The following is a 27,484-nucleotide window of genomic DNA, read 5'->3' as shown; positions in this document are numbered from 1 at the left end:
TCAGGGACTCTGGGTTGATATCGATTTTGCAGCAGCAAACCTAAGGACCATGAGGAAGGTGAGGCTTGCCATCAGGGCCAGGAGCCAGGAGCCAGAGACCAGCAGGAGAATGAGGGGCCCTCCAGCCAAGAGCAGGAGGGCTCGGGGTAGCTTCAACAGGTGGTGGAATGTAGCAGGGATGTGCTCCTCTATCCCCTGGGCAAACAGGATCAGCACCTGCTTGTGGTCTCTGATGTGGTATTTGCGGATGTGGTAAGGAGCCATGGAGGGATGACTGTGAATCTCAAAGTCCACAGAGATAGCTGGGAGTCCCTGCACGATGCTGCTGCCCTGGAGAAGACAGGAAGCCCCACATGACTACTCGTGCAGCAAACCTAGCTTACCCGGAGTCCCTGTTCAAGGTTGCAACTCTGTCTTAGCCAGAGGGAGAAGAAATGTCTACTCTCTGTCCAGCCCAGGCTCTCTGCCTGTGTGAATGCTGATGTCACCCAGCCACTTTGAGACAATGGGTCTTTCTCAGCACTGCAGAATCCCCAAACCACCCTTGCATGCCTGGTGGCTTCTATTGGCTTGCGGTTGCTGCTGTGGGTTCCACAACCCTTAGGTTGCTTGCACTCACCGCTAGTCTAAGAGCCCATCCTGCTTTCTTTTACTTCTGGCTTGCACTTGACAGCCCACTATGTCTTGTGTACGTGGCTCTGACCGTGTAAGAGCTGGAGGACTCCAGCTCATCTGGTAGTGGCAGCCCTGCAGCTGTCAGCACTGTGCTCCTCCTCAGAGTCACTGACCAGTGTCTGATCTAAAAGACACAGGGAAGCTGTTCCCTGCATCAGCCTGCTCCAGACCCACCCCTGCCTCTGCACAATCCCCTGCAGAGTCCATGTTTACCTGGTTGGTTGGGCCAAGTTTCCCTTCATGTCCCCTTTTGGGTGGGACTAGGACTTGTGGTACTGCAAGCTACAGCAACAATCCGACCCAACATGCATGGCCTGAAGAAGCTCCCATCCACCCCACACAAGTTTGGGGCCTAGGCTACAGGTGTCTTAAGCCCCAGCATCATTTGGGCTTTCTAGTAGGACAAGGGGACAGTGCCCTGCCTGCCACATAGCGTCACGAGTATGGCTACAGGCATCGGAAACTTGGTGTATCTGAACCCAGCTCTTGGGGGTTGAGGATGCACAGTGCTTCAAAAATGCACACTGCATGAGCACTGCAGACAGACACTGCAGCGCTGTACTCACTGATGGCACGAACAATGGCTAACGAATTCACCCAGAGCTGACGCCTCCGGGTTCACCCAGAACAAAGTTAAACAACAACCCAAGTGGTAGCTTGCATGCTCTCTGCACAACAAGGAGGGGATTTTCCGCTGACACTTCACAGAGAAGGAACTACTACAGCACATAAGCAGACATTAACGATGTTACATAGGAAAGGTGAAGAACCAAGGAAGTATGTAACCTCCAAAAGAACACAATAGGGGCTTGGCATCATGGCACAGTGGGTTAAACTATCACTTGTGGTGCTGGCATCCCACATGAACAACAGTTCACATCTCTGGTATTCTAAGTCTCCTTTCTAAAAAAATTTTAAAGGATGTATTTCTTCTTATTGGAAAGGCAGATATTCAGAGAGACATCTTTCATCTGCTGATTCACTCTCCAAGTGGCCACAATAGCCCAAGCTGAACTGATCCCAAGCCAGGAGCTTCTCCCAGTTCTCCCACGGGGTTGCAGAGTCCCAGTGCTTTGGGCCATCCTCCTCTGCCTTCCCAGGACACAAGCAGAGAACTGAGTGGGAAGTGGAGCAGCGAGGACACAAAGCAATGCCCATATGGGATCCTAGTGTATGCAATGAGAATTTAGTCACCAGACCATCACAATGGGTTCTGGTGCTCTAGTTCTGATCCAGTTTCCTGTTAATACACCCATGAGGTCACCTTTTCGGTAGTCTGGCTGGAGTCCCAGGCTCCTGTCTCCAGCCTGGCCCAGACCTGGCTGTAACAGCTTTTAGGGAGTGAACCAGCAGATGGAAGATCAATCTCTCTCACACTCCTCCTGTCTTTATTTTTTTTAAAAGATTTATTTTTTTTATTGGAAAGTCATATATACAGAGGAGAGACAGACAGAAAGGTCTTCATCTGTTGATTTACTCCCCAAGTGACCACAACGGCTGGAGCTGAGTCGATCCGAAGCCAGGAGCCAGGAACTTATCTAGGTCTCCCACGCAGGTGCAGGGATCCAAGGTTTTGGGCCGTCCTCGACTGCTTTCCCAGGCCCACAGTTTGTTTATCCTTCATCTATTGATGGGCATATGGGTTCTACCCATGTCTCTGAAGTTGTGAATTGTAGCGATATAAATACAGAGTTGCAAGCACTCTAATTCTTTCCTTTGGTTCAGGCTTGCCCAAAGTGGCTCTATTTGCATTCTGAAGCCTACTGTGCTGGGCCCATGAGGTTCAGAGTGGAGTGGAAGGAACAGACAATGACTGTCACAGAAGGCCCCACTCACATAGCCAGCAGTCCAAGAGTGTGCTTGGGCATGCATGAGGGGACCTTCCCACACAGAAAACTGCTCTGTGCCCTGTGAACAGTGTTGGGGCAGAGGGCATGCAAAGGGGCTATGGTGAGGCCTGAGGGAGACCTTCTGGTACAGCAGTGGTGCTTAAGCAGACTCTCTTGAACCTGAACTGCATGGTTGGCAGTTTTATAAGGAAGCTGAGGCCAAATCATTCCAGCACAAGGTCACTGCCGGATTGAAGTTGCTGCTCTGGCTGAGGACAGCTGTGGATTCTTATACATTAGACATTAACAAGTGGCTTTGATCTGAGCAGGTTGTAAACTCTCAATCTAGACTATTTCTTTTCTCTTTTTTTTCCCAAAGATTTATTTATTTATTTAGAAGGTAGAGTTACAAAGGGAGAGAGGAAATTCTTCCATTTCCTGATTCAACCCTAAATGGAGCTGGGCAGTTCAAAGCCAGAAGCCAGGAACCTCTTGCTGGTAACATCATGGGACATTTTATGCGGATTTTCAGGTGCATTATCGGGGAACCTGATGAGAAATAGCCAGCTGGGCATTCTGGTCTGGATATGACTGCAATCTTCCTTGGCACAAGTGTGGACTGGGCCAGGGTGCACTGGATTGGACTAGACTCTAGCACCATCTGATGCTCTGGAGGACCAGGGTAAGTGTAGGATGGACTAGGCAAGGTCTCTGACCCTACTGAGCCATGTGTGAGCTGTGTCTGGGTTTGGACGAGCCATGGTTGAGCTGTAACACCCAACAGTAAAAACCAGAATGGATTGAAGGCCAATCAGGAAAGACCACTGTTCCTGCCAGGACAGAAGGTGGACTAAGTAAGGCTGGCTCATGGACCCGGGCGTGTGTGAGATCTGGCATTGGGAAAGGTTCTGATGGAGGAACCTAGGCAACTCTGTTGGGACATAATCGCTGCAGATGAGTGCAAGAACCACGACAGGGAGCAGCCCAGACCAGGCCAGGGAAAGGGGCCTACTACCATACATTTGGTACAGCTCAGGGGAGGATCAGGCTAAACCAGGTCACATTACCCACTGGCAAATCCAAGCACCAGAACAGAGAGTGGGTCAGACCGGGATCAGTTGCAACACATACCAGTACACATAGGGTCTGGGACACATGTGGTCCTGCTGGGCTGGGCTGGGCTAGACTGTAACCCCCACCAGGGTCAGCTGGAATTGGGGATGGGCCAAGCTACAGCACCTACTGACAAAGGCCAGGGTGAGGTAGGCCATGTGAGACTGGGCCACAGCACCCAACATGCATGCGTGATTTCCAGTGTGGGAGGGGACAAAGCTGGTAGGGGGAAAGTGGAGGGCTCCCCTGCTGGATCACCACTCCTACTGGAGAGCGTGAGCTGGGATGCGGGCAGACCAGACCAGGCAGGGCTGTAATACCTGTTGTCCTCATGTGAGCTGGGTCAGGGAAAAGCCTGGCTGGGCTGATTGTTCCTACTGGTGCAAGCATAAATCAGAGTGGGTGAGGGTTGGTTGGGTTTTGCTGCAGCATCAGCTGGCAGATGCTGGCACTGCGAGCTAATTCTGTCAAGTCAAACTACAGAACTACCTGGAGAGTGCAAGATCCAGGAGTGGGAATGGCTTAGGAGGGAAATAGTGGGCGCCTCCCTCTTGGGTTACCACTCCCACTGGAGAGCATGAAAACCAGACAGAACAGCACCCACCAGCATGTGTGTGGGCTGGTAGTGGGGCTGGTTGGGTTGAACCAGGCTTCGATGCCCATTGGCATGTATGAGAGCTGAATGGGATGTGGGACAGACTGGACTAGTCTACTGTATATACTGGCAAGCAGAGGAACAGGGCAGGGTGTGGAACTGGTGTGGGTTATGGTGGGTCACTCCAACTAGGCTGCAGCTCCCACTGGTTTGCATGAGGGTCAAGTATGAAGTGGGCAGAATCAGGCTGGACAGCAACACCCATTGGTTCATGTGAAAGACAGGGCTGGAGACAGAACTGACCCAGCAATTGCAACCACCAGCATATGCATAGACTGACTGGGGCGATGGTCTATGCTGGAGCACACCATCAGGTCAGAATCAGGTCTGGGATCACCTCAGATGAAGTTTTTTTGGGATTCCTCCAACTGAACTACTGGACTCAAAACCCCAACCATGAAGAGAATTGCAGGTTCCACAGTCCAATTGTGGAGTGCATGTGTCAAAGCTCAACCTCCTCAGTGGCTCAGTAACAGCAGTCGACAGCATGTCCCGGTGTACATGGAGGGTATGGCAATACATTGGAGCATGCAGAGGATACCTGGTACCACAACAAAGGACAGAACAAATTGATCAATTACTCCAGTCATGTGTTGGCAGTGAAAATCTGGGCAAGTGGAGATGCTAAAATGGACTATGTCAGCCAGTGGATTCTGAAGAGATTTCATCGTGCTTGGAATGACAAAATTGGGAGCAATTTAGTTTTATTATATGTGCTGCCAAAGCGAGCACTGGGAGCAATTCAGAACTATCAAAACCACTTGAGCAGGACCCTTGGAGCATACCCCATATCGGGGACCTTGGATGGTTCGGAGGCTGGGTGGGGCTTCTCCCTTTAACTCCCCCCTTACCCTAAATACAGAAAAAAATGATAATGTGAAAACAATGGTCTTACCCACTTTCCTGTAACCCTTGACCCTTTGTGTCCTAATCAACTATGTAAAGATCATCAGAATTTTTTTAAATGTTAAAAAAACACTTTTTAAAGATTTATTTATTTTTATTGCGAAGTAAGATATACAGAGAGGAGGAGAGAGTGACCGCAACTGCTGTGCCAATTCAAAGCCAGGAGCCAGGAGCCAGGAACTTCCTCCACATCTCCCACACGGGTGCAGGGTCCCAAGGCTTTGGGCCGTCCTCCACTGCTTTCCCAGGCCACAAGCAGGGAGCTGGATGGGAAGTGGAGCAGCCAGGATTAGAACCGGCGCCCATATGGGATCCTGGCACATTCAAGGCAAGGACTTTAGCCGCTAGGCCACGCCGCCAGGCCCCCCCCAAAAAATATTGACTGCTATACCAGTGTACCAGCTTCCAGCTTATATTTTTAGTACCTTCTTGATTTAATCTCAGTACTGTACAGGAACTTATCATTATGCAAAGTTTTATAATTTGTTAGCATATAGTTGTTCTTAGTGGGTTCTTATGAGCCTTTGTATTTTTTTACTTTTTTGTTATTATCATTTTATGATACAGTTCCATAGGACCTGGGATTTCCTTTGTCCCTTCCCCAATTCGCTCCCCCCTCACTGAGTTCCCCTATATAATTACTACAGTATAGTTCTTCATACACAGTCATATGTGCATTATTGCGACCACGGACAATGGCAGAAAGTCCAGCATCCTATTGTCAATATATATTAAACAGTTTCATTGGAGTCCATCTTTGGAAGTAGAAATGCATATTGCATTGTATCCTCACATCTGGATATGGTAGGCATCATTACATAATTGCCATACAAAATGAAAAGCCACAATACAAAATCCTTTGTATTTTTTTTAGGATTTTTTTAATGTTTATGTGAAAGGCAGTTATGGGGAGACAGAGAGAGATCCACTAGTTCACTTCCCAAATGGCTGAAATGTCTAGAAATGGCTTGAATCTGAGAGCCAAGAACTTATCCTGGATATCTCACATGGGTGCACAGTCCCAAGCATTTGTTCTGGCTTTTTTTTTTCAAAGCATAAGTGTGGAGCTGGATCAGAAGTGTAGCAGCCAGGATTCAAACAGGTTCCCCTGTAGGATGATGGTACCACAGGCATGTGCTCATGTCAGAGGGCACCACAGGCATGTGCTCATGGTATCAAGGGGAGCCCCCTTCTGTGGCTCAGCATGGGTGCGGAGAAGGGAGCAGCCCACCTGTCTGCACACTGCAGGAAGGCTCATCCTCAGTGCCCAGCCCTGTGCACCATGATGATGCACGCTCTGGCCCTGCCAGAACACATAGGGCACTGACAGAGTGGCGCCTGTCCCTGGGGTCACCTTGGCTGACAGCACTGACTGCAGCCTAGTGAGGCTGATGAGGCAGTCAGAGAGTGGAGGGGGGAACAAGGACCTGAGTGTGGGAATGCCAGGGCTGGATTGCCTAGAGAAGATGTGGACTCTGATCAGAGATCTCAGAACACAGGGTGAGTGCTTCAGCCCCCAGGCTCCTGGCAGGCATGTACAGGGGCAGAGGTGACTGCTCAGCAGCCCAGGAACAAAGGTGCCAGTATTCCATAAGGGAAGGGCCCCTGGGATTTCTCCATTTCTGGCCATGAAAAAGAAAGGTGAAAACACGGATTCCCTGTGTTCCATGAGTAAGCCCAATTCTTTGACCCTGGGATTGATAATTATCAAACACTTAGAAGCCAGCCAATGAGGGGGCTGCCCAGCAGAGGTGGGGCAGGTCCAGCACAGTCTCTCCTGGGTGTCAGTCACAGGCCAGGACTCTGAGGCCAGGCTGCAGAGGCTCAACTCTGAGGGAACAGGTGAGGTGACTGGGGACAAGATGGGGCTCTGGTTGATGTCCTATGTGTGGTGCTTGGGACAAGGGTCTCTGCAATACCTGTGTTTAGGAGGAATCAAAGGGCAGGGCACACCATGGTGTCACTGCGATGAAAAGAAAGAAGTAAGAGCTGAGGAAGGCCTGGGGCCTTGTGCTCAAGCTGCTGGCAGGTATGTGTTTGAGATTCTCACAGTAACTGTGGGCAGCAGATATTACAGTGCAGTCTTCCCGCACTGCTAAGGAAGACCCACTCACCAACAAAGGTTGGGTAATGCTTGCAGCAGTATTGGCATTGGAGGGCGGAAGTCTGTTTCAGCCCTGGTAGAAGACATGTCTGCTACCTCTCTGGCTAAGACAGAGTTGCAGCCTTGAACAGGAACTCCGGGTAAGCTAGGCTTGCTGCACGAGTAGTCATGTGGGGCTTCCTGTCTTCTCCAGGGCAGCAGCATCGTGCAGGGACTCCCAGCTATCTCTGTGGACTTTGAGATTCACAGTCATCCCTCCATGGCTCCTTACCACATCCGCAAATACCACATCAGAGACCACAAGCAGGTGCTGACCCTGTTTGCCCAGGGGATAGAGGAGCACATCCCTGCTACATTCCACCACCTGTTGAAGCTACCCCGAGCCCTCCTGCTCTTGGCTGGAGGGCCCCTCATTCTCCTGCTGGTCTCTGGCTCCTGGCTCCTGGCCCTGATGGCAAGCCTCACCTTCCTCATGGTCCTTAGGTTTGCTGCTGCATATCCCTTCAAACTTTATATTGCCATGAGTTTGCAGACAGACATGGCCGACATCATGAAAACCTACCTGAGTGGCAGAGGCTCCTGCTTCTGGGTGGCTGAGTCTGAGGGGCAAGTGGTGGGCACAGTGGGAGCTCTGCCTGTGGAGGATCCCACCTTGTGGGAGAAGCAGCTGCAACTTTTTCACCTGTCTGTGGGCATGGAGCACCGGGGTCAGGGCATAGCAAAGTCCCTAGTCAGGACGGTCATCCAGTTTGCCCGGGACCAGGGCTACAGTGAGGTAGTCCTGGAGACCAGTATAGTGCAGTCAGCTGCCCTGAACCTCTACCAGGCCATGGGCTTCCAGTTTGTACGCCATTCTTACTTCCACATAAGTGCAAGGCTAATAGAGTTGACTAGTGTTCATTTAGTCTTCCCAATGTCTTCAACTCAAGGAAGGAGGCTCTGACCTATGTCCTGTGCGTGTGTCAGAAGAGGATCCACTTGGCCTGGCCACCGCTAACCCTAACACTATGGAGCTGTCAATAATAAAAGCTCTTGTGGGACCCAGTGTCATATCCTTCTGGGTAAAGTCCTTGCCTGCTTTCACCTGCATCCCATGTAGGTGATAGTTCGTATTCTGGCTGCTTGACTTGCCTTCCAGCTTCCTACTTGTGGCCTGGGAGAGCAGTGGATGATGGCCCAAAGCCTTGGAAGGTGCAGACCTCTGTGGGAAATCAGAGGATACTACTGCCTCTGACTTTGGATTGGGAATAAACCAGCAGACAGAAGATGTTTGTCTGTATCTCCTATCTCTGTATATTTGCCTTTCAAATAAATATAAATAAATCTTAAAAAAAAAAAAAAGAAAAAAAAAACTATTTTCTTGGTGCATGTCTGAGACCCCACCTGTCTGATGCTGGGAGCTCTAGGGGCTGTGCTTTGCTCCATCTGATTGGATGCCTCTGTTTTCACTTCCCCTGTTCGCAGCCAGGATCCATGAGAAACCAGCTGCCCAGCTATCCATGTGCAGGCTTCAGTCTGTGAGTCTGCAGAGAGCAGTTGGAGTGGAATAGGCTGGGCATAGGTCCACTTCCCTTGACCTTTGAAACTCAGGAGGGCTGAGAAGCTGTCGCAGTTCTGTCTCAGCTTCACATGGCCAACACTGGGCTGCCCAAAGCTTGGCACTCACGCTGCTTGTAGCATTCTACCTGGCAGGTGTCCTAGTCTTGTGCTGAGCTGCCCTCTACTGGCTTAAGTGCCTAGATGTGCAAGGAGAGGTCAGGCTCAACCTCAGGAATCCAGTTTCCGCCGCTGCATCAGGTAGGGGTAATGGCAAGAACCTTGAGTTCCCAGGGTAGGGCTCCGGCTTCCTGAGCACTCCCAGGTTCCCTAGCAGGTTGGCAGGAATCTGTGGAATCACCAAGTTGTCTACGAGACCACATTATCTCCAGTGCTGCTGTCCCAGCTCTCTTGGCCCTGGCTTTGGATCCCCGGCATCCCTTCCTGAAGCTCTGGCTCTTAGCCCAGCCACGTGTTCTGGGGTGACCTGGGCTGCTTTTGGGCTGGGGGCAGGAATTCTACCAGGTCTGTTCTTTTAGGAAAGGCAGAGCTCAAATCCCGGGAATTCCTCTTCTCAGTTGCTGGGTTCCCTCAGGTCGTGCATGCATGGAAGGGAGAGGAAGGGTTTCCAGTGGGTCAGCCTTGGAGGGACCAGAGCTGACTGTGAGTCTTCACCTACCCGGGAAGGCCTGTCTAGAGGAAGAAGAGAGTCCCGATAGGCATAGTAGCAGAATGAGACATGCATCATGGCTGATCCGTGACTGATGCCGACAGATCCCGGGTCAGCTTCCAGGCAAATGCAGGCCTCATTAGGTCATTTAGTGATTGATAGTGTACTCTACCAGGGATTTTCTAAACTGAAAGATGGTCTAGAAATAGACTTGCTTGTTGGCTGTGGTGTAGTGTGTGCCTGCAGTGCTGCCGTTCCATGTGGGCCCTGGTACCAGCTCCATCTAGCCACTTTTTTTCGCTTTTAAAAAATATTGAATGCATAACTGAGAGGGATGCACACCCATGTGGGACTCTGATTAGGGTGGAGAGGGTTAGGTATGGGAGAAGGTGGGTGGGTAGGAAAAATGTTTCCTTTTTTTCCCCTCTGTGACCAAAGAGGAGAAGGGAAAGAGCCACTCCTTGTTGTTGAAATGTATCAGCACCTGGGGATGGGGTACAGTCATCTGGTGGTGCCTTAAAAACCACAGTGTAGCAGGGGAGGAGTGTTTGAGTAGTTGAGTGGTTTTAACAGTTCTAAGTCATAGGCTTCATTGCACCAGGATTGAGAAAATCTTTCCAAGGTCTATGGGCTGACCAAATTCACCTCAGTGAGCATCTACACATGCAGGAACATGTTGTAAAGTTTGGCCTGGAGAGTGGTCCAACCTGTTCTGCTTTACTTCTTTGCTCTGATGAGCCACTCAACGTCACCTGCTGGCCTAGATGAGCCAGCCATCATGTAACCATTTCCATTTGGACATATTGTCCACCACACAGGCATCAACAACTGAGGAGGCACAGTCCTGATACCTTCACTCCATGATTGGACCAGACATCCTGTGATTTTCCATGTTCAGCTGGCCATTTCTTTTTTTTTTTTTTTAATTCTTTTATTGTAGTAATCTTTACATAGTTGATTAGGGCACGAAGGGTCAAGGACTATAGGGAAGTGGATAAGATCATTGTTTCCACATTAATATCATTTTTTTTTTTTCTGTATCCGGGGTAAGGAAAGATAAAAACAAAAGCGCCACCAACTTCCTACCCATCCCAGGTCCCCGACGTAGGGCATGCTCCGAGGGTCCTGCTCAAGTGGTTTTGATAGTTCAACAGTTCTGAATGCTGCCAAACTCACTATTCCAAGCACAATGAAATCTCTTCAGAATCCACTGCCTGACATAGTCTCTTCATGGTTGGAGTTCTGAGATCAGCAGTTCAGTTGGAGGGATCCCAAAACAAACTTCATCTGAGGTGATCCCAGACCTGATTCTTGTGTTTGCTTGCCAGCACAGGTTCTGGCACAGACCATCGCCCCAGTCAGTCTATGCATATGCTGGTGGTTGCAATTGCTGGGTCAGTTCTGTCTCCAGCCCTGTCTTTCACATGAACCAATGGGTGTTGCTGTCCAGCCTGATTCTGCCCACTTCATACTTGACCCTCATGCAAACCAGTGGGAGCTGCAGCCTAGTTGGAGTGACCCACCATAACCCACACCAGTTCCACACCCTGCCCTGTTCCTCTGCTTGCCAGTATATACAGTAGACTAGTCCAGTCTGTCCCACATCCCATTCAGCTCTCATACATGCCAATGGGCATCGAAGCCTGGTTCAACCCAACCAGCCCCACTACCAGCCCACACACATGCTGGTGGGTGCTGTTCTGTCTGGTTTTCATGCTCTCCAGTGGGAGTGGTAACCCAAGAGGGAGGCGCCCACTATTTCCCTCCTAAGCCATTCCCACTCCTGGATCTTGCACTCTCCAGGTAGTTCTGTAGTTTGACTTGACAGAATTAGCTCGCAGTGCCAGCATCTGCCAGCTGATGCTGCAGCAAAACCCAACCAACCCTCACCCACTCTGATTTATGCTTGCACCAGTAGGAACAATCAGCCCAGCCAGGCTTTTCCCTGACCCAGCTCACATGAGGACAACAGGTATTACAGCCCTGCCTGGTCTGGTCTGCCCGCATCCCAGCTCACGCTCTCCAGTAGGAGTGGTGATCCAGCAGGGGAGCCCTCCACTTTCCCCCTACCAGCTTTGTCCCCTCCCACACTGGAAATCACGCATGCATGTTGGGTGCTGTGGCCCAGTCTCACATGGCCTACCTCACCCTGGCCTTTGTCAGTAGGTGCTGTAGCTTGGCCCATCCCCAATTCCAGCTGACCCTGGTGGGGGTTACAGTCTAGCCCAGCCCAGCCCAGCAGGACCACATGTGTCCCAGACCCTATGTGTACTGGTATGTGTTGCAACTGATCCCGGTCTGACCCACTCTCTGTTCTGGTGCTTGGATTTGCCAGTGGGTAATGTGACCTGGTTTAGCCTGATCCTCCCCTGAGCTGTACCAAATGTATGGTAGTAGGCCCCTTTCCCTGGCCTGGTCTGGGCTGCTCCCTGTCGTGGTTCTTGCACTCATCTGCAGTGATTATGTCCCAACAGAGTTGCCTAGGTTCCTCCATCAGAACCTCTCCCAATGCCAGATCTCACGCACGCCCGGGTCCATGAGCCAGCCTTACTTAGTCCACCTTCTGTCCTGGCAGGAACAGTGGTCTTTCCTGATTGGCCTTCAATCCATTCTGGTTTTTACTGTTGGGTGTTACAGCTCAACCATGGCTCGTCCAAACCCAGACACAGCTCACACATGGCTCAGTAGGGTCAGAGACCTTGCCTAGTCCATCCTACACTTACCCTGGTCCTCCAGAGCACCAGATGGTGCTAGAGTCTAGTCCAATCCAGTGCACCCTGGCCCAGTCCACACTTGTGCCAAGGAAGACTGCAGCCATATACAGACCAGAACGCAGCTCCCACTCTGGCCCCTGTACTCATTCATGGGAACCCCAACCCAGCCAGGATATTCCCTTAGTTCCCCAACAAAGCCTGTTGCCAGCCATAGATTTTGAGTGTGTCAGTGGTTGCTGACCCAGCTTGGCATAGGCCATTACGTAACTTCGTCAATGCCTTAGATACTGTTACCTGGCCCTTCCAGCCCAACCCACATCCTGATTCTCACTACCGGGTGATAGAACCTGTCCCTGCTCAATCTACTCCAATCCCAGGCTCATACAAACCAACTAATGTAACAGCCTAACTCAGCATGACCTGTGCTCCAGCCTGATTTACATTCTTGCTGGTGAGCTAAGGTTTGCTCAACCCTGCCAGGTTTGCCCCCTCCATAACCAACCCACACATTAGCCAACAATTGGAGTTACCCTGCTGAGGCTGCCTAACACCCAGTCCTGGAACACGTGCTCACCAGTGGAAACTGTGACCCCAATAGGGGAGTTTCCCTGGTTTCCCTACTCGCCTCACTCCCAGACACAGATCTCACATGCTCCGGCAGGTGCAAGGCCCTTGCCTGGCATAGCCTGCCACGCCATCTTGGCCTTTGTATGATCTGGAAGATGTTGCAGCCCAGCCTTCCTCACACCCTTTCTGACGATGCACATGTGGGTGCTGGATCTGCCCAGACTGTTCCTGGTCTCTGTATTTGTGAGTGATGGCAGGTTCCATGGTCACACCTAGTCAGCCTGTCACCACCACAACTCATAAGCTAACCAGCGGGACTTGTATTCCACAGGGTTGAGCCCACTTATACCCCAGAGAATCTACCCCTGGGCCTGGTTCTCTCACATGGTGCTTAGTATCATGACCCTGCCTAATGTGACCCATCCCCTGTTCCAACACTCAGTCAGGTACAGGGATCTAGCCCTGCCAGACAGGACCCCAGCCATAGCTTTCATGTGGGCTGGCGTGTGGCAGTCAGCGATGTTGTGTGCTAATAGCCCATCTCAGGACTCCCATGTGGGCTGGTGAATCAGTCTGACCCAAACAGATCTTATGGACTCTCCCCTCCAAACCACCAGGTCTTGGTCGCCATGCTTGCCTGCAAGTTCAGTGACCCTGTCACTGGGAGTCACACAGGATTCATTCCTCACCTACATGCACACTGGCCTTATCCATGGATGTGCCTAGGCAGCAATTACATACCCTAAAAAATCTCTAGAGCTCGCTGACAGCATACAGTGGGCAGAGCCTGGTGCCACTTGGCACACTGGCTGCCCAAAGCACAGGACTCACTCACTGCGTGGCAGCAGTGGCCATGGCCAGGGCCCCAAACATTGAGTCTGATCTGGCTCAGGTACCCCCAGCAGCAGCCACGCTGCTGGAAGCTCCCTCTACTATCCAAGCCTCATGGCCGAACAACCCCTAGGTACCTCCCCACTGAAGCAAATTAATCCTTAACTTGCAGTCCCAGCATCATATATGGGCACCAGTCCATATTCCATCTTTCCCCTTGTGAACCAGCTCCCTTCCTGTGGCCTGTGAAAACAGTACATAAAAAGATAAAACATGGGCCCTGCTCAGTAGTGTAGTGGCTAAAGTCATCACCTTGAATGTGCCAGGATCCCATATGGGCGCCAGTTCTAATCCGGGAGCCCTGCTTCTCATCCAGCTCCCTGCTTGTAGCCTGGGAAAGCAGTAGAGGACGGTCCAAGGCTTTGAGACCCTGTACCCGCATGGGAGACCCGGAAGAAGCTCTTGGCTCCTGGCTTCGGATCGGCTCAGCACCAGCCATTGCAGCCACTTGGGGAATGAACCACGGACGCAAGGTCTTCCTGTCTCTCCTCCTCCCTGTATATCCGACTGTCCAATAAAAATAAATCTTTAAAAAAATACATACACACACATATAAATGGAAAAATATTAGCTCCTCTTGGGTTGGAAGAAATAATATAGCTACAATGTTCATACTACCTATAGCTATCTACAGATTCAGTACTATCTATCAAAATAATAACAAAATCTTTGGATAATTTAAAAAAATACCAAAATTCAGACAACAACACAAAAGATCCAGAATAGTCCAAGAAATCCTGAGCAAAGCAATCAACTGATGGCATCTCAACACCAGATTTCAAAGCCTACTCTCAAGGTATTATAATTAAGACAGCTTGGTACTGGCACAAAATTCAGAGACCAGAAATTAATCCACACAAATGCAGTGCACTTATTTTGGCCAAGGTGCCAAGAACACACATTGCAGAACGATAAGCTCAAGTAAATGCTGCTAACAATCTTGGACTTATACAAACAGAAGAATAAAATTAGATCACTATCTCTCACCACTTACACAAATCAATTCAAGACCTCAATATAGCACTGAAAACTATGAAACGGCTAGAAGAAAAAATAAGGAAAACACTTCAAGACATTGTTGCATGCGATGAATTTTTTGGGGGGAGTAAGGTTTATGTAAAAGGTGAGGAAATCACAGGCATACACTCAGAGATACAGTGATCTGAGATAGGAAAGTTGTGAGAGGGGTGTTTCTGCTTTGACCTCGGGCCCACTTGGACTTGCAACACCTCAGGTGTGACCTGCTGCTGACCTGGGGTTTCAGGTCCCTGGTTTGACGTACACTGATGAGTATTTACTCTATGGCCTGTTGATTGTCCACGATTACATTAGACAGTGTCTACAGACTTGGGTGTTTGCTGTAGAAGCTGACCTGTGGTTGAAAGACTAGCAACACATGACACAATGAGATCCAGTAGCAGCTTCCAGAGACGAACAGGAGACCAGTAAAACATGGCTGGCTCAAAGTGCCATGTTAAATTGCCATGCCTCAATAGGGATATATCAAAGGCTATCCTTTACCTTGCATATTTTTAAAGATTTATCTTTTTTTAAGATTTATTTTATTGCAAAGTCAGATATACAGAGAAGGAAGATCTTCTGTCCACTGATTCAGTCCCCAAGTGACCATACCAGTCAGAGCTGAGTCAATCCGAAGCCAGGAACCAGGAGCTTCTTCTGGGTCTCCCACACGGGTGCCTGGTCCCAAGGCTCTGGGTCATCCTTGGCTACTTTCCCAGGCCACAAGCAGGAAGCTGGAAGGGAAGGAAAACTGGCAGGGAAGTAGAGAAGCTGGATACCAACTAGCACCCATATGGGATTCTGGCACAAGCAAGGTGAGGACTTAAGCCACTAGGTAACCATACCAGGTCCCTTATCTTTTGAAGAGGTGTTTTGGGTCTTTGGCTAGTTCTCTGGCATAGACAGGCTTATCTTTTGTGCATACCTAGTTTCTGCACCATCTCTAGCCTCAGGCTCCAAAGGCTCTCCGCACCAGGCAGGGCAAACCACTTTAGCCCGTGGCTGTGGTCCCAGGCCTACCCTAGGGACCCTAAGCTTGCACACTACCACTAAGGCTGGGAAGCCCTCTCCCAGCTGGGCCAGGTTGAGTACTTAGGCCCATGTGGTCCCAGGCCCTCTCTTGGGAAGAAAAGAAAAAGAAAGGAGAAAGGAGCCCAGCATTTTTTTTTATGATTCCATAAAATCAGAAAAGTCTAATTATATCAAACTCAGGAGCTTCTACGCAGCAAAAGAAATAATCCACAGAGTGAAGAAACATCCAAAAGAATAGGAACAGATATTTGCAAACTATTTATCTGACAAAAGATTGATATCCAGGATCTATCAGCAAATCAGAAAATCAGCAACAAATTGATTCAGTTAAAAAACAGGCAAAGGGGGCTTAGAGTGGTAGTTTAGCGGCTCAAGTTCTCGCCTTGCATGTGCCAGGATCCCATATGGGTGAGGGTTCTAATCCTGGTAGACCCACTTCCCACCCAGCTTCCTGCTTGTGGCCTGGGAAAGCAGTTGAGGATGGTCCAAAGCCTTGGGACCAGGCACCCGTGTGGGAGACCCGGAAGAACATCCTGGGTCCTGGTTTCAGATCGGCTCAGCTCCACCTGTTGCAATCACTTGGGGAGTGAATCAGTGGACGGAAGATCATCCTCTATGTGTCTTCTCTATGTATATCTGACTTTCAAATAAAAAGTTTTAAAAAATCTTTTAAAAAATGGGCAAAGGGGTGAGGTGCAATGCAATGGCTCAACTGGATGATCTTTTGCCCACAAGTGTTGGCATCCCATGTGGGCATCAGTTCCTGTTCTGGCTATTGCACTTTAGAGACGGTTCTCCGCTTGTGACCTGGGAAAAAAGCAGAGGATGGTGCAAAGCCTTGGGATCCTGCACTTGTGTGGGAGACTGGAGGAGTCTCCTGGCTCCTGGCTTTGGATCTGCTCTGCTCCAGCCATTGTAGCTACTTGGAGAGTGAAGCAGTAGATAGAAGATCCTTCTATTTCTGTCTCTTCTTTTTTTTGTAAATCTTTCAAATAAAATACATATTTTTTAAAAGATTAATTTTTTTAAACTGGAAAGGCAGATCACATCCACAGAGAGAAGACACAAAGAGAAAAAATATTCTGTCTGTTAGTTCATTGCCCAAGAGCTGAGCAGATCTGAAGCCAGGAGCCAGGAGCTTTTTACAGGTTTCCCATGCAGGCACAAGGTCCCAAGGCTTTGGGCCATCCTCTACTGCTTTCCCAGGCCACAAGCAGAGAGCTGGATGGGAGGTAGAGCGTCCAGGACACAAACTAGCAACCATATGGGATCCCAGTGTATGCAAAGTAAGGATCCAGCCACTTAGCCATAGTGCTGGGCCCAAAAATAAACAAACCTTAAAAAAAAATGGGTAAGGGACCTGAGTAGTAATTATTGAAAGAAACACTAATGGCTAAAAGAGACATAAAAAATGTTCATGATCATTAGCTATCGGGAAATCCAAATCAAAACCTCAAGATTTTACCCCACTCCTGTTGAAATGCCTATTATCAATAAGACAAGTGCTGACAAAGATGTGGAGAAAGGGAATCTCTCCTAGTCCGTCAGTGGGAAGGTATATTAGGTCAGCAACAATGGAAAACAGAATGAAGATTTCTTTAAAAATTAGAAATAGAACTGCCATATGACCCTGCAATGCTACTACTGTGTTACTCATGTGTTACCCAAAACACATGAGCTGATAATATCAGAGATGCTGGCTCCACCACGTCTGTTGTAGTACTGATCCTTTTTATTATTAATTTTTTATGATGTTTATATAGTTGAGAAAGATGTATGCCCATGTGGATCACTGATTAGGGTGAGGAGGATTGAGAAATGGGAGAAAGTGGATGAGACAACTGTTTGCAACTATTTTTCTCTTTCTGTATCGTGGGGAGAAGGAGGGAAAAGAGGAGAGGGCTGCTGCCAACAGCCTAACCGCACCAGAACCTGAGGATGGGGGGCGGGGGACAAACACCTGATGTCATCCCAAGGACCTCAATGTGGAGCAAATTCTGAGGGTACTGCTCAAATATTTCAATAGTTCTGAGATGCTGTGGATTTCCTTGTGCCAAGGTTGAGGAAATCCTTCCAAAGTCCATTGGCTGACATAGTACACACCATAGTCTCCCCCTGCCCAAATATTAGCTGTCAATGCTTGCTTGGGAGAGCTGTCCACTTTGTTCTGCCCTCTATTTTCTGCCATGGTACTAGACATCCTCTACAGGCCTCAATGAGCTGTCATGTCCCCCCATGCGTATCTGGGCATGCTGTCTATTGCACAGGCATCTGTGACTGAAGAAGCCCAGTTCTGATGCATGCATTCCAAGCTCAGACCACAGATCCGGCGATTCTCCCTATGGCTGGAATTTTGAGTCCAGCAGTTCAGTGGCCGGATTGGGCTGGGTGGGGGAGGAAGAAGGGATCTGCAAAGAAACCTCACCAGAGGTGACCGCAGACCTGACTTCTGTGTGTGCTAGACAGTGCGGGGTCTGGCTCAATCCATTACCCACATCAGCCTACACAACTTTAGTGGTTGCAGTCACCTGCTCAGCTCTGTCCCCAGCCCCATCTCATACACAAATTAACAGAAGCTGCAGACCAGCCTAACCCTGCCCCCCCCCCCCCACACTTGGCCCTTATACTCAATAGCAGGTCTGCAGCAATCCCTAACAACCTCCACCAGGCCTGCCCCCAGCCTGTTATCGCGCATGCCAATATGTGCAGGAGACTGGTCCAGTCTGTCCTATGCATATTCCATTTGCCTCTCCTACACACAAATGGATGCTGCGTTCTAGTTTAGCCCAACTGCCCCAGTATCCAGCTCACACTTATGCCAGCAGATGCTATTACCTGTTCAGCCACTCCTGCCCTGCCCTGGTTCTCATGTTCACCAGTGGGAGCTGCAGCTCATCAGAGGCCCACTCCCAGTCCCAGATCTTGTACTTTCCAGGTAGTACTGTGATTCAAGCTGAGACGACTTGCCCCCAGTCCCAATACTTGCCAGCTAATGCTGTAGCAAACCCCAACTAACCTGCACTTATTCTGATTCATGCATGCACCAGCAGATGTGGTCTCCTAGCCCAGCCTGGATCTCCCCCAAACCCAACTCAAGACACAGGCCAACAGGTGTTATAGCCATGTACAGCCTAGTCCACCCTAGGTCTCAGCTTCCAAGTTCACTAGCTGGGGCAGTGGTTTGGCAGGGGAGCCCCCAAAATCTCCCTATTAGATTCCTTCCACAATATTTCTTGCATGGGCTGGTAGTGCTGCAGCCCAGTGTGGTATGGCCTACCTTTGCCTTGGTATTTGCAGGCAGGTGCTGCAGCCTATCTCTGCCCAGCCTGACCCGAGTTCCAGCTCATGCTGAAGACTGTTGCAGCCTAGGCCAGCCTGGACACTGAATTCTTGAGTGCTTTTGTGGGTGCTGCAGCTCGGGCCACCCAGCCTACTCAGAACCCCAGTTCCCATGTGTGTTGTTGAGTTTGGTGGTCAGGCTTAGCTTAGCCTGTTACTACCCCCAGCTCAGTGTAAACCAGTGCACAAATTCCCCATAGATCTGCCCCCAGACCCAGTTTTCTTGCAAGCTGGTTGGTATCATGGCCCAGCCTAACGCAGCACTGCTCCTAATAGCCAAGATCTGGAACCAGTCAAGGGATTCACCATCAGATGAATGAATGAAGACAAAGTGGGGTGTGTATACATGTGCAATGGAATACCATTCAATCATACAAAGAATGAAATCCTGTCACTTGCAGCCAAATGGGTGGAACTGGAAGATCTCATGTTAATAAAAATAAACATAAAATAAGATACAGAAAGACAAATACCACATATCTCCCTTATCTGTGGGAATAAAAAAAATTCAATCTCAACACAGAATGCTGATCCCTTGAGGCCAAGAGAAACATGGGGATAGAGAAAATCTGAAATAGAACACGGGGGAAGCTGGGTGTGATATTTTAACTCTGGCAAATACACTACTTTGAGAGGTTAACAGTAGGGGCATGCTGGGTATGGTTTATTGATTGCGACACATATTTCATAAAAATGAGGTTAGCAGTAGGGGAAGTTAGAACTGGAGTATATGGAATTCTTTGTTTTACTGCACAGATTTCGTTTTGTAAACTAAAAACCACTCTGAAACAAAGCAAAAGAAGGTTGAGGTTGTGGCCATTATCTGTCCTTCGTGGCACTGCGTCCTTGCTGACTTTTGTGGCCTTCTCCAGGACCCCACGATCTCAGTCACGCTCACCTTTTCACCCTGCTTGCTCTTGTGCAATATGCACATTTCTGGGGCATTTGCCCAGACACCTGAAACGCACACTCCGCACTGCTGCCTGTGTGCGTGCCACACCTCCGGCCTTGTGCTCAGTATGGAGTATGCCAGATGTTGGCGGTGTGGTGACCTTCCCCAGGACAGTAGCCTTGATGGGGCTCAGGGAGCACTGTGTGCTATGACACCTATGTCCACAAACACTTTGGGAAGAGGCTACTCTTGATAGGACTTTATTTTAAGGGTGGAAAAGTCACCTATGATCGGCTTAAGAACAAAGGTGATCTAGTGGCAATAAAACTGCTAGACCTGCAGGAATAGGGATGGGGTGATCTAAAGGTGGCACTGATATCCTACTTTTTCTACTCTACCCTGCCTGGCATCAATTTGAACCCAAGCCTGGCTGACTTCAGAGGGCTTGGACTGTTCACTAGCACATATGGAAACTACCGGCTTCCTGTTTGTCGGCAGCAGAAAGATGAGGGCTTAGTGATCCGTTTCCATGTGCCAGAACAGTCAGTCCATTGCTCTTTCACATTTTCTGGTAACTAGATGTACACTTCACTGCAAGATCTAGCTAGGGGGATCCAGTCACAAAGAATCAAGTGATTGGCCTGGCAGTCCCCAGGATGCCATGATTCTAGCACCACAACCAAAACAGAAGACTTCTGCAGCTTAAAGAAATGGGCTCTGTGAGAGAGATACAGGGGCACTGTGAGCCACTGCATTTGAGGACAGCAGCAGGGTCCCAACAGCAAAGACACCTGCAAGACCAGGAGACAAGCCCTCATATAAAGTCAGATCAATCATGGAGCAGCATGGGACTGGAGGTCCACTGACAGGGACAAGGATACAAGTGCCTGGAGAGAGAGGCCAGACCACTGTGGGGCCAGGCACCAAGAGCTGGAGTCACCAATGAGGGCCCACAGTCAAAGGGCTGGGCAGTAGAGCAGGTCAGCAACCATGATGTCCTCTCACATGATGCCTAAGTGGTTTGCAAAGGCAGTGAGGAGCCAAGGCAGGAGGACACCATCTCTTCATACAAAATATGCAACCCAAGGAGGTGGGTGGGATGATAGGAGATGAAGTCAGAAGCAGAAGGAAGCTGAGAAGACATTACAATTTGTGAACCTCTAAAATTTGAATTTCTCAATTGGTAGAAAGAAAACAAAACCAAACCTGGGAGAGGTTGTGACACTCTGTTGATTTCAAGAAGAAATCATTAGTACAAACCACTTGAACTTGAGCTCCTGGGAGGCCACAGCTGCACCTACAGCACACAGAGCCAGTTACCACACTGTCACTTCCGGTCCTCCTTCCAGTACTCTTCCTCCCTACAGCCATGCATCCAGCCACTGAGCACCAACACCCCTTCTTGGGTACCTTTCTCTTTCTTACCATCTCATCATCGTGTCAAAGTTTAAACTATAACATAGTGACCACATCAGACCGTGGCAGAAGCATTAACCTGTGAGGATCATGTTCTTGTGGGGCAACATGTCATTCTAAATACCAAAGAAGCACCTCTGTGGAGGTTTACTTGGGTGTCACAGAACGTCATGGTGGGTTCTGAGGAAGCTATGTATTCCAAGAACAGTCAGACAGGGGAGTTGTAAGGGTGGAATGAGGATTATATCAGCTGTTTTGAAGTGACAGTTGCTAGCTACCAGGGACAAAAGAATGTCCAAGGTTCATTAATGAAGCTGGCACTACACCAAGGCTGAATATGGTTTTTGAATGGATGACTTTGCAGCAGGATTTGCTAAGACCCTGGTGGACTCTGAGATGAGGCTTGGGGGGCCTAGCACCATGGCCTAGCAGCTAAAGTCCTCGTCTTCAACACGCCAGGATCCCATATGGCTGCTGGTTCTAATCCCGGCAGCCCCGCTTCCCATCCAGCTCCCTGCTTGTGGCCTGGGAAAGCAGTTGAGGACGGCCCAAAGCCTTGGGACCCTGCACCTGTGTGGGACACCTGGAGGAAGTTCCTAACTCCTGGTTTCGGATCGGCTCAGCTCCAGCCGTTGCAGTCGCTTGGGGGGGTGAATCATTGGATGGAAGATCTTCCCCTCTGTCTTTCCTGCTCTCTGTATATCTGACTTTGCAAAAATAAAAATAAAGGGCCCGGCGGCGTGGCCTAGCGGCTAACGTCCTCGCCTTGAAAGCCCCGGCATCCCATATGGGCGCCGGTTCTAATCCCGGCAGCTCCACTTCCCATCCAGCTCCCTGCTTGTGGCCTGGGAAGGCAGTTGAGGACGGCCCAATGCATTGGGACCCTGCACCCACGTGGGAGACCCGGAAGAGGTTCCAGGTTCCCGGCTTCGGATCGGCGCGCATCGGCCCGTTGTGGCTCACTTGGGGAGTGAATCATCGGACGGAAGATCTTCCTCTCTGTCTCTCCTCTGTATATATCTGGCTGTAATAAAATGAATAAATCTTTAAAAAAAATAAATAAATAAAATAAAAATAAAAAAAAAAAAAAAAGGAGGCTTGGGAAGGTCACTGTGAAACATCTCTTGCTAGCCGGCAGGACATGGTCTCCCTCACAGCCTGGTGTTTTTAGTTTATTTCCCCCCATTTATTTAATCATTTTTGGCCAGGACTTGAAAATATGACTCCATTTGGACACTGACCCCTTCGTGATAAACAAACACGGCACTTACAGCTCTCACCATTGGATATCATACAATTCCACAGCTTTAAACGCACTCCCAATGACAAGCACAAAGAGAGCCCTTCCACTGTTGGTCCTCTACAACATTCAGTCCAGATGTGGTGGACTCGTATCCTTTTGAGGGTTCATTTTTCACATCAGGCATTCAGAGACGGCTGAGAACTCCCCAACTGGCTGATTTCTCAAAATGGCCTTCGGTTGGAGGGCTCTGTGGCTCTAGCTCATTCTGAATCACTAAACAATGCCATGGGTGCCAAGACCCCATGAAGAAAGCTGCCCTGACGCTGGACACCTGTACAAGTCACCCTGAGTCGGTAACTGAGACCTGGCCTACCTGGGAGGCCTAGACTTTGCGTGTTCAGTCCTTGCTGAGGGGCAGAGATCACCCCTGAGGGCTACTGTAGGCCAAGCTCATTTCACTTCCTCCTAGTCAGTGAAAGGAACATACGCATTTACAAGGAAGTATTAAGCAAGCTGATTTTTGTTTAAGAACTTGATACAGAGCATTCTTTTGGACTGCTTGGGGCTCAGGCCTCAGGGCCCTGGAACCAGAGTTAAGAGTCAAGACAAGACAGAAACAGAGAAGCAGGATCCTCTGTTAGAAGAACCGGCCTCCCCCTCCCTTCTGCAGGAGCATCTTCCTTTCTAGCACTCCCTTGTCCTCCCCTCTGCTGCCCCTCCTGCGCAGGTGGGCCTTGGGGGACCAGAGCTTCTTCTCAAGGTCTCTCTGTGAAGTCACATAAAGGGACACAGGACCCAGGAGGTCAAAGCCCAACTTCGGCTCCCAGGGTCATCTGGAAGGAGGCATGGCTTTCCTCTGCTGAACCCATTTAGGAAACCCAGGTAGGTACAGGCGTGGCAGAGCAGAGAGGGACCAGCTCTCTGAGAGACCCCTGGTGCTGCGCCTGCCTGCCTCTGACCTGCGGATGAGAGAGGTCCTAGCCAGGTTTAGCATAACTGCATTTCTTGAGGCACTGCCTGCGGGGCTCTTAAGGCACAGCCCTAGGGGCTCTTAAGGTCTTCCTGAAACTGCAGGATGTGTGTGGGGGGGGTGCGGGCAGGGATTTAGGGAGATTTTCTGCCACCCCTGGGGGAATAAAATGAGTGCCTTGCAGGTCCGCAGTGTCAGCCTCACAGCGCTTTGCTCTGACTTCCCGATCAATCGGCTCTGCTGTTGTCTACTCACCTCTGGCGAATTCAGGAGCAGGAGCTCTCTGTGCCTCTTCCCCTGCCACCGTCACGGGGTCAAGTGCCAGGGTGGCTGAGCTGACTTTGTGGCTGTCACAGCTTCCGCCGCCAGGGGGCAGGACCGCTAGGAGGGAGCGGTCCTTCACTCCGCAGGCCTGCGCAGAAGCGTGGAGGACTCAGAAGGCCAGCGCAGAAGCGTGGAGGAGGGGGCATCTCTCAGGGACAAGCGCTTTTCTGAGCCAAGTTGAGCGGCGCTGTGAATGATGATTTCAAGGGTGCAGTTGCAGGCTGCAGGAAAACAGTTCAGAGAACAGCACACAGTGACCCGCTGAGAGTCACTGCCTCTGGTGTGCTTTCTGCAGTCGCCTGTGCTGCTCCAGTGGAGAGAAGACAGGTTTTGATCCCGTAAGAGGCTGTGAGGCCTTCCTGGACTCCCATGAGTGTTTTGGTGCTTTCTACATTTATGATATTCACACTGCAATCTTGATTTTTAATTATTATTTGTTTCCCCAAATATTTTGTGATTAAAAAATAAACCAATTAATTGTGCAATTAACTGGCATTAAATATATTCAGGGCTATGCACCCATCACCATTATCTAGTTCTAGAACTTTCCTTGCGCCCAAATACAAACCTACTTGTAATTAGCAGTCAATTCCCATTCATTCATTTTTGCAGTTGCTCACAACCGCTCACCTGTTTTCTGTCTCTAAGCATTAGCCTAGGGTCCGACGTGGTGCCTCAGCTGTTAAATCCTTGCCTTGCACGCACCGGGATCCCACATGGGCTGGTAAGCGATGGTTCGATGGTTCGTGTCCCAGCTGCTCCACTTCCTTTTTAACTGTTTGTGGCCTGGGAAAGCAGTGGAGGATGACTCAAAACCTTGGGACCCTGTATCCACGTGGGAGATCTGAAGAAGCTCCTAGCTCTTTTGGATTGGCTCAGCTCTGGCTGTTGCGGCCACTTGGGGAGTGGGCCAGCAGATGGAAGATCTTTCTGTCTTCCTTCTCTCTGTAAATCTGACTTACCAATAAAACAAATGAATCTTTAAAAAAAGGATTTGCCTATCCTGGATATTTCACATACACTGCACCATGTTTTCAGACTTCAGCCTGGCGAGCACCACTAGCATCCCTTTCCTTTTCATGGCTGAATACCACTCTTTCACATGGAAATACAATGTTTCTTGAACTGTCAGAGGGAGGACATTTAACTTATCTGCACCTTTTGACTACTGTGACCACAACTGTTATGAACATCCAGATACAAGTACTGTTCAAAAAATAAATAAAAACAAGTACAGTTTGAATATTTGCTTCAAATAAAATACAGTGTTCTTGTTCAAAAGATTTTCTAATTTGTTTCTTCTTGGACTCATTTTTTTTTAAATCTATTTATTTTTATTGGAAAGTCAGATATACAGAGAGGAGAGACACAGAGGAAGGTCTTTCATCCACTGATTCACTCCACAAGTGACTGCAACGGCCGGTGCTGCACCGATCCGAAACCAGGAGCCAGGAACTTCCTCCAGGTCTCCCATGCGGCTGCAGAGTCCCAAAGCATTGGGCCGTCCTCGACTGCTTTCCCAGACCACAAGCAGGGAGCTGGATGGGAAGTGGAGCTGCCAGGATTAGAACCAGCGCCCATACGGGATCCCAGCGTGTTGAAGATGAGGACTTTAGTTGCTAGGCCACACTGCGGGGCCCTCTTTGACCCATCTGTTTAGAAACCTGTTGTTTAATTTTTACCTGTGCCTCTATCATATTCTCTTCTGTAACTGGCTTATCACTGCACTGTGCTTAGAGACTATAATTTGTATCATTTCAATCTTATACATTTACTGAGACTTGTTTTGTGGCATAGCATTCGGTTTGTCCTAGAGAATGCTTCCTGCATGTTTGCTAAAAAAAAAAAAAATGTTTCTGTTGTTGGAGTACACTGTGGAAGTCTGTCAGGTGCAGCTGGTTCACAGCCTTGTTCATCTTAGAGTTCCTTGTGGATCTTGTCCATTCTATCCATCAGTCCAATATCTGAGTCTGAATTACTGCTGAACGACCTATTTCCATTTTTCAAGTTTCCGCTTTGCGTATTCTGGGGCACTGCAAATCAGTGTACACGTCATTTTAGTAATAGTTTCATCTTTCTGGATGACCCTTATTGTTTTTTTTTTTTTTTAAAGATTTATTATTATTGGAAAGCCGGATATACAGAGAGGAGGAGAGAGAGAGAGGAAGATCTTCCGTCCGATGTTTCACTCCCCAAGTGAGGCGCAACGGGCCGATGCGCGCCGATCCGAAGCCGGGAACCAGGAACCTCTTCCGGGTCTCCCACGTGGATGCAGGGTCGCAAAGCGTTGGGCCGTCCTCCACTGCTTTCCCAGACCACAAGCAGGGAGCTGGATGGGAAGTGGGGCTGCCGGGATTAGAACCGGCGCCCATATGGGATCCCGGGGCTTTCTTTTTTTTTTTTTTTAAAGATTTATTCATTTTATTACAGCCAGATATACACAGAGGAGGAGAGAAGGAGAGGAAGATCTTCCATCCGATGATTCACTCCCCAAGTGAGCCGCAACGGGCCGGTACGCGCCGATCCGAAGCCGGGAACCTGGAACCTCTTCCGGGTCTCCCATGCGGGTGCAGTGTCCCAATGCATTGGGCTGTCTTCAACTGCTTTCCCAGGCCACAAGCAGGGAGCTGGATGGGAAGTGGAGCTGCTGGGATTAGAACTGGTGCCCATATGGGATCCCAGGGCGTTCAAGGTGAGGACTTTTAGCCACTAGGCCACGCTGCCGGGCCCAGATCCCGGGGCTTTCAAGGCGAGGACTTTAGCCGCTAGGCCACACCGCTGGGCCCATGGCCCTTATTGTTATAAAATGTCTTTGATCTCTAGTAAACGTTTCTGTGTTGAAGTCTATTTTGTCTGATATTAGCATGGTGACCCTAGCTTTTTTCTTTCTTACTATTTGCATCTATTCTTTCCATCCGTTATTTATTTATTTATTTATTTTTCAGATTATTTGGGGCTGGTGTCATGGTTATAGGTTAAGCTTCTGCCTATACTGCCAATATCCCATTTGGGTGACAATTCAAGCCCTGGCTGCTCTATTTCTGGTCCATATTGTTGCTAATGCCCTGGAAAAGCAGCAAAACATGGCCCAAAGATGGCACCCCATAGGAGACCTAGAAGCAGCTCCTGACTTTACACAGGCCCAGCTTCCCAGCCATTTGGGGAGTGAGCCAGCAGATGGACGATCTCTCCCTTCATCTCTCCTTCTCCCTGTATATCTACCTTTCAAGTAAAAATAAGCAAATCTTCTAAGTTTATTTATTTACTTGAAAGTATGACAGACAAACAAAAGATGTCTTCTCTCTGTCAGATCTGGGCTGGAGTGAAGACATGAGCTAGGGACTCTACCCAGGCCTCCTCCATGGATGGCAAGGGTTCAAATGCTGCTGCATCTTCTGCTGCCTTCCAACACACACGAGCAATATGAACCATGACTGAAGCACTCTGATACAGGACACCAGAGTCGCAAGCATTGGCTTCACCTACTATATCACAGCAGCCCACATTCCTTTATTTTTAAAAAGATTTATTTTAGTTTAGATGCAAAGAGTAAAAGAATAAGAGGACTTCTATTCACTGGTTTACTCC

The 27,484-nt window shown here is 49.3% G+C and overlaps 2 protein-coding genes across 2 annotated transcripts; one reads left to right on the top strand and one right to left on the bottom strand.

Moving 5' to 3' along the window:
- LOC101516522 (probable N-acetyltransferase CML1) lies at nt 1-23,872 on the bottom strand. Its single transcript, XM_058668340.1, has 2 exons — nt 23,828-23,872; nt 1-330 (listed from the first exon to the last, which is right to left on the bottom strand). Exon 2 carries the CDS (start codon nt 262-264, stop codon nt 1-3), a length of 264 nt encoding a protein of 87 aa, XP_058524323.1. The 5' UTR covers nt 265-330; nt 23,828-23,872.
- On the top strand, nt 7,340-8,578 carry LOC131480988 (putative N-acetyltransferase 8B). Its single transcript, XM_058667748.1, has one exon. The coding sequence runs from the start codon at nt 7,542-7,544 to the stop codon at nt 8,223-8,225; it is 684 nt and encodes a 227-aa protein (XP_058523731.1). The 5' UTR covers nt 7,340-7,541; the 3' UTR covers nt 8,226-8,578.
- Nucleotides 23,873-27,484: the final 3,612 nt, after the last annotated feature.

This window comes from Ochotona princeps, chromosome 8 (genome assembly GCF_030435755.1).
Source record: "Ochotona princeps isolate mOchPri1 chromosome 8, mOchPri1.hap1, whole genome shotgun sequence".
Taxonomy (NCBI): Eukaryota; Metazoa; Chordata; class Mammalia; order Lagomorpha; family Ochotonidae; genus Ochotona; species Ochotona princeps.
This window is presented reverse-complemented; position numbering and strand designations above follow the sequence as displayed.

Coding starts and splice junctions, on each gene's coding strand:
- LOC101516522 (XM_058668340.1), bottom strand. CDS start 264: ATGGCTCCTTACCACATCCGCAAATACCACATCAGAGACCACAAGCAG.
- LOC131480988 (XM_058667748.1), top strand. CDS start 7,542: ATGGCTCCTTACCACATCCGCAAATACCACATCAGAGACCACAAGCAG.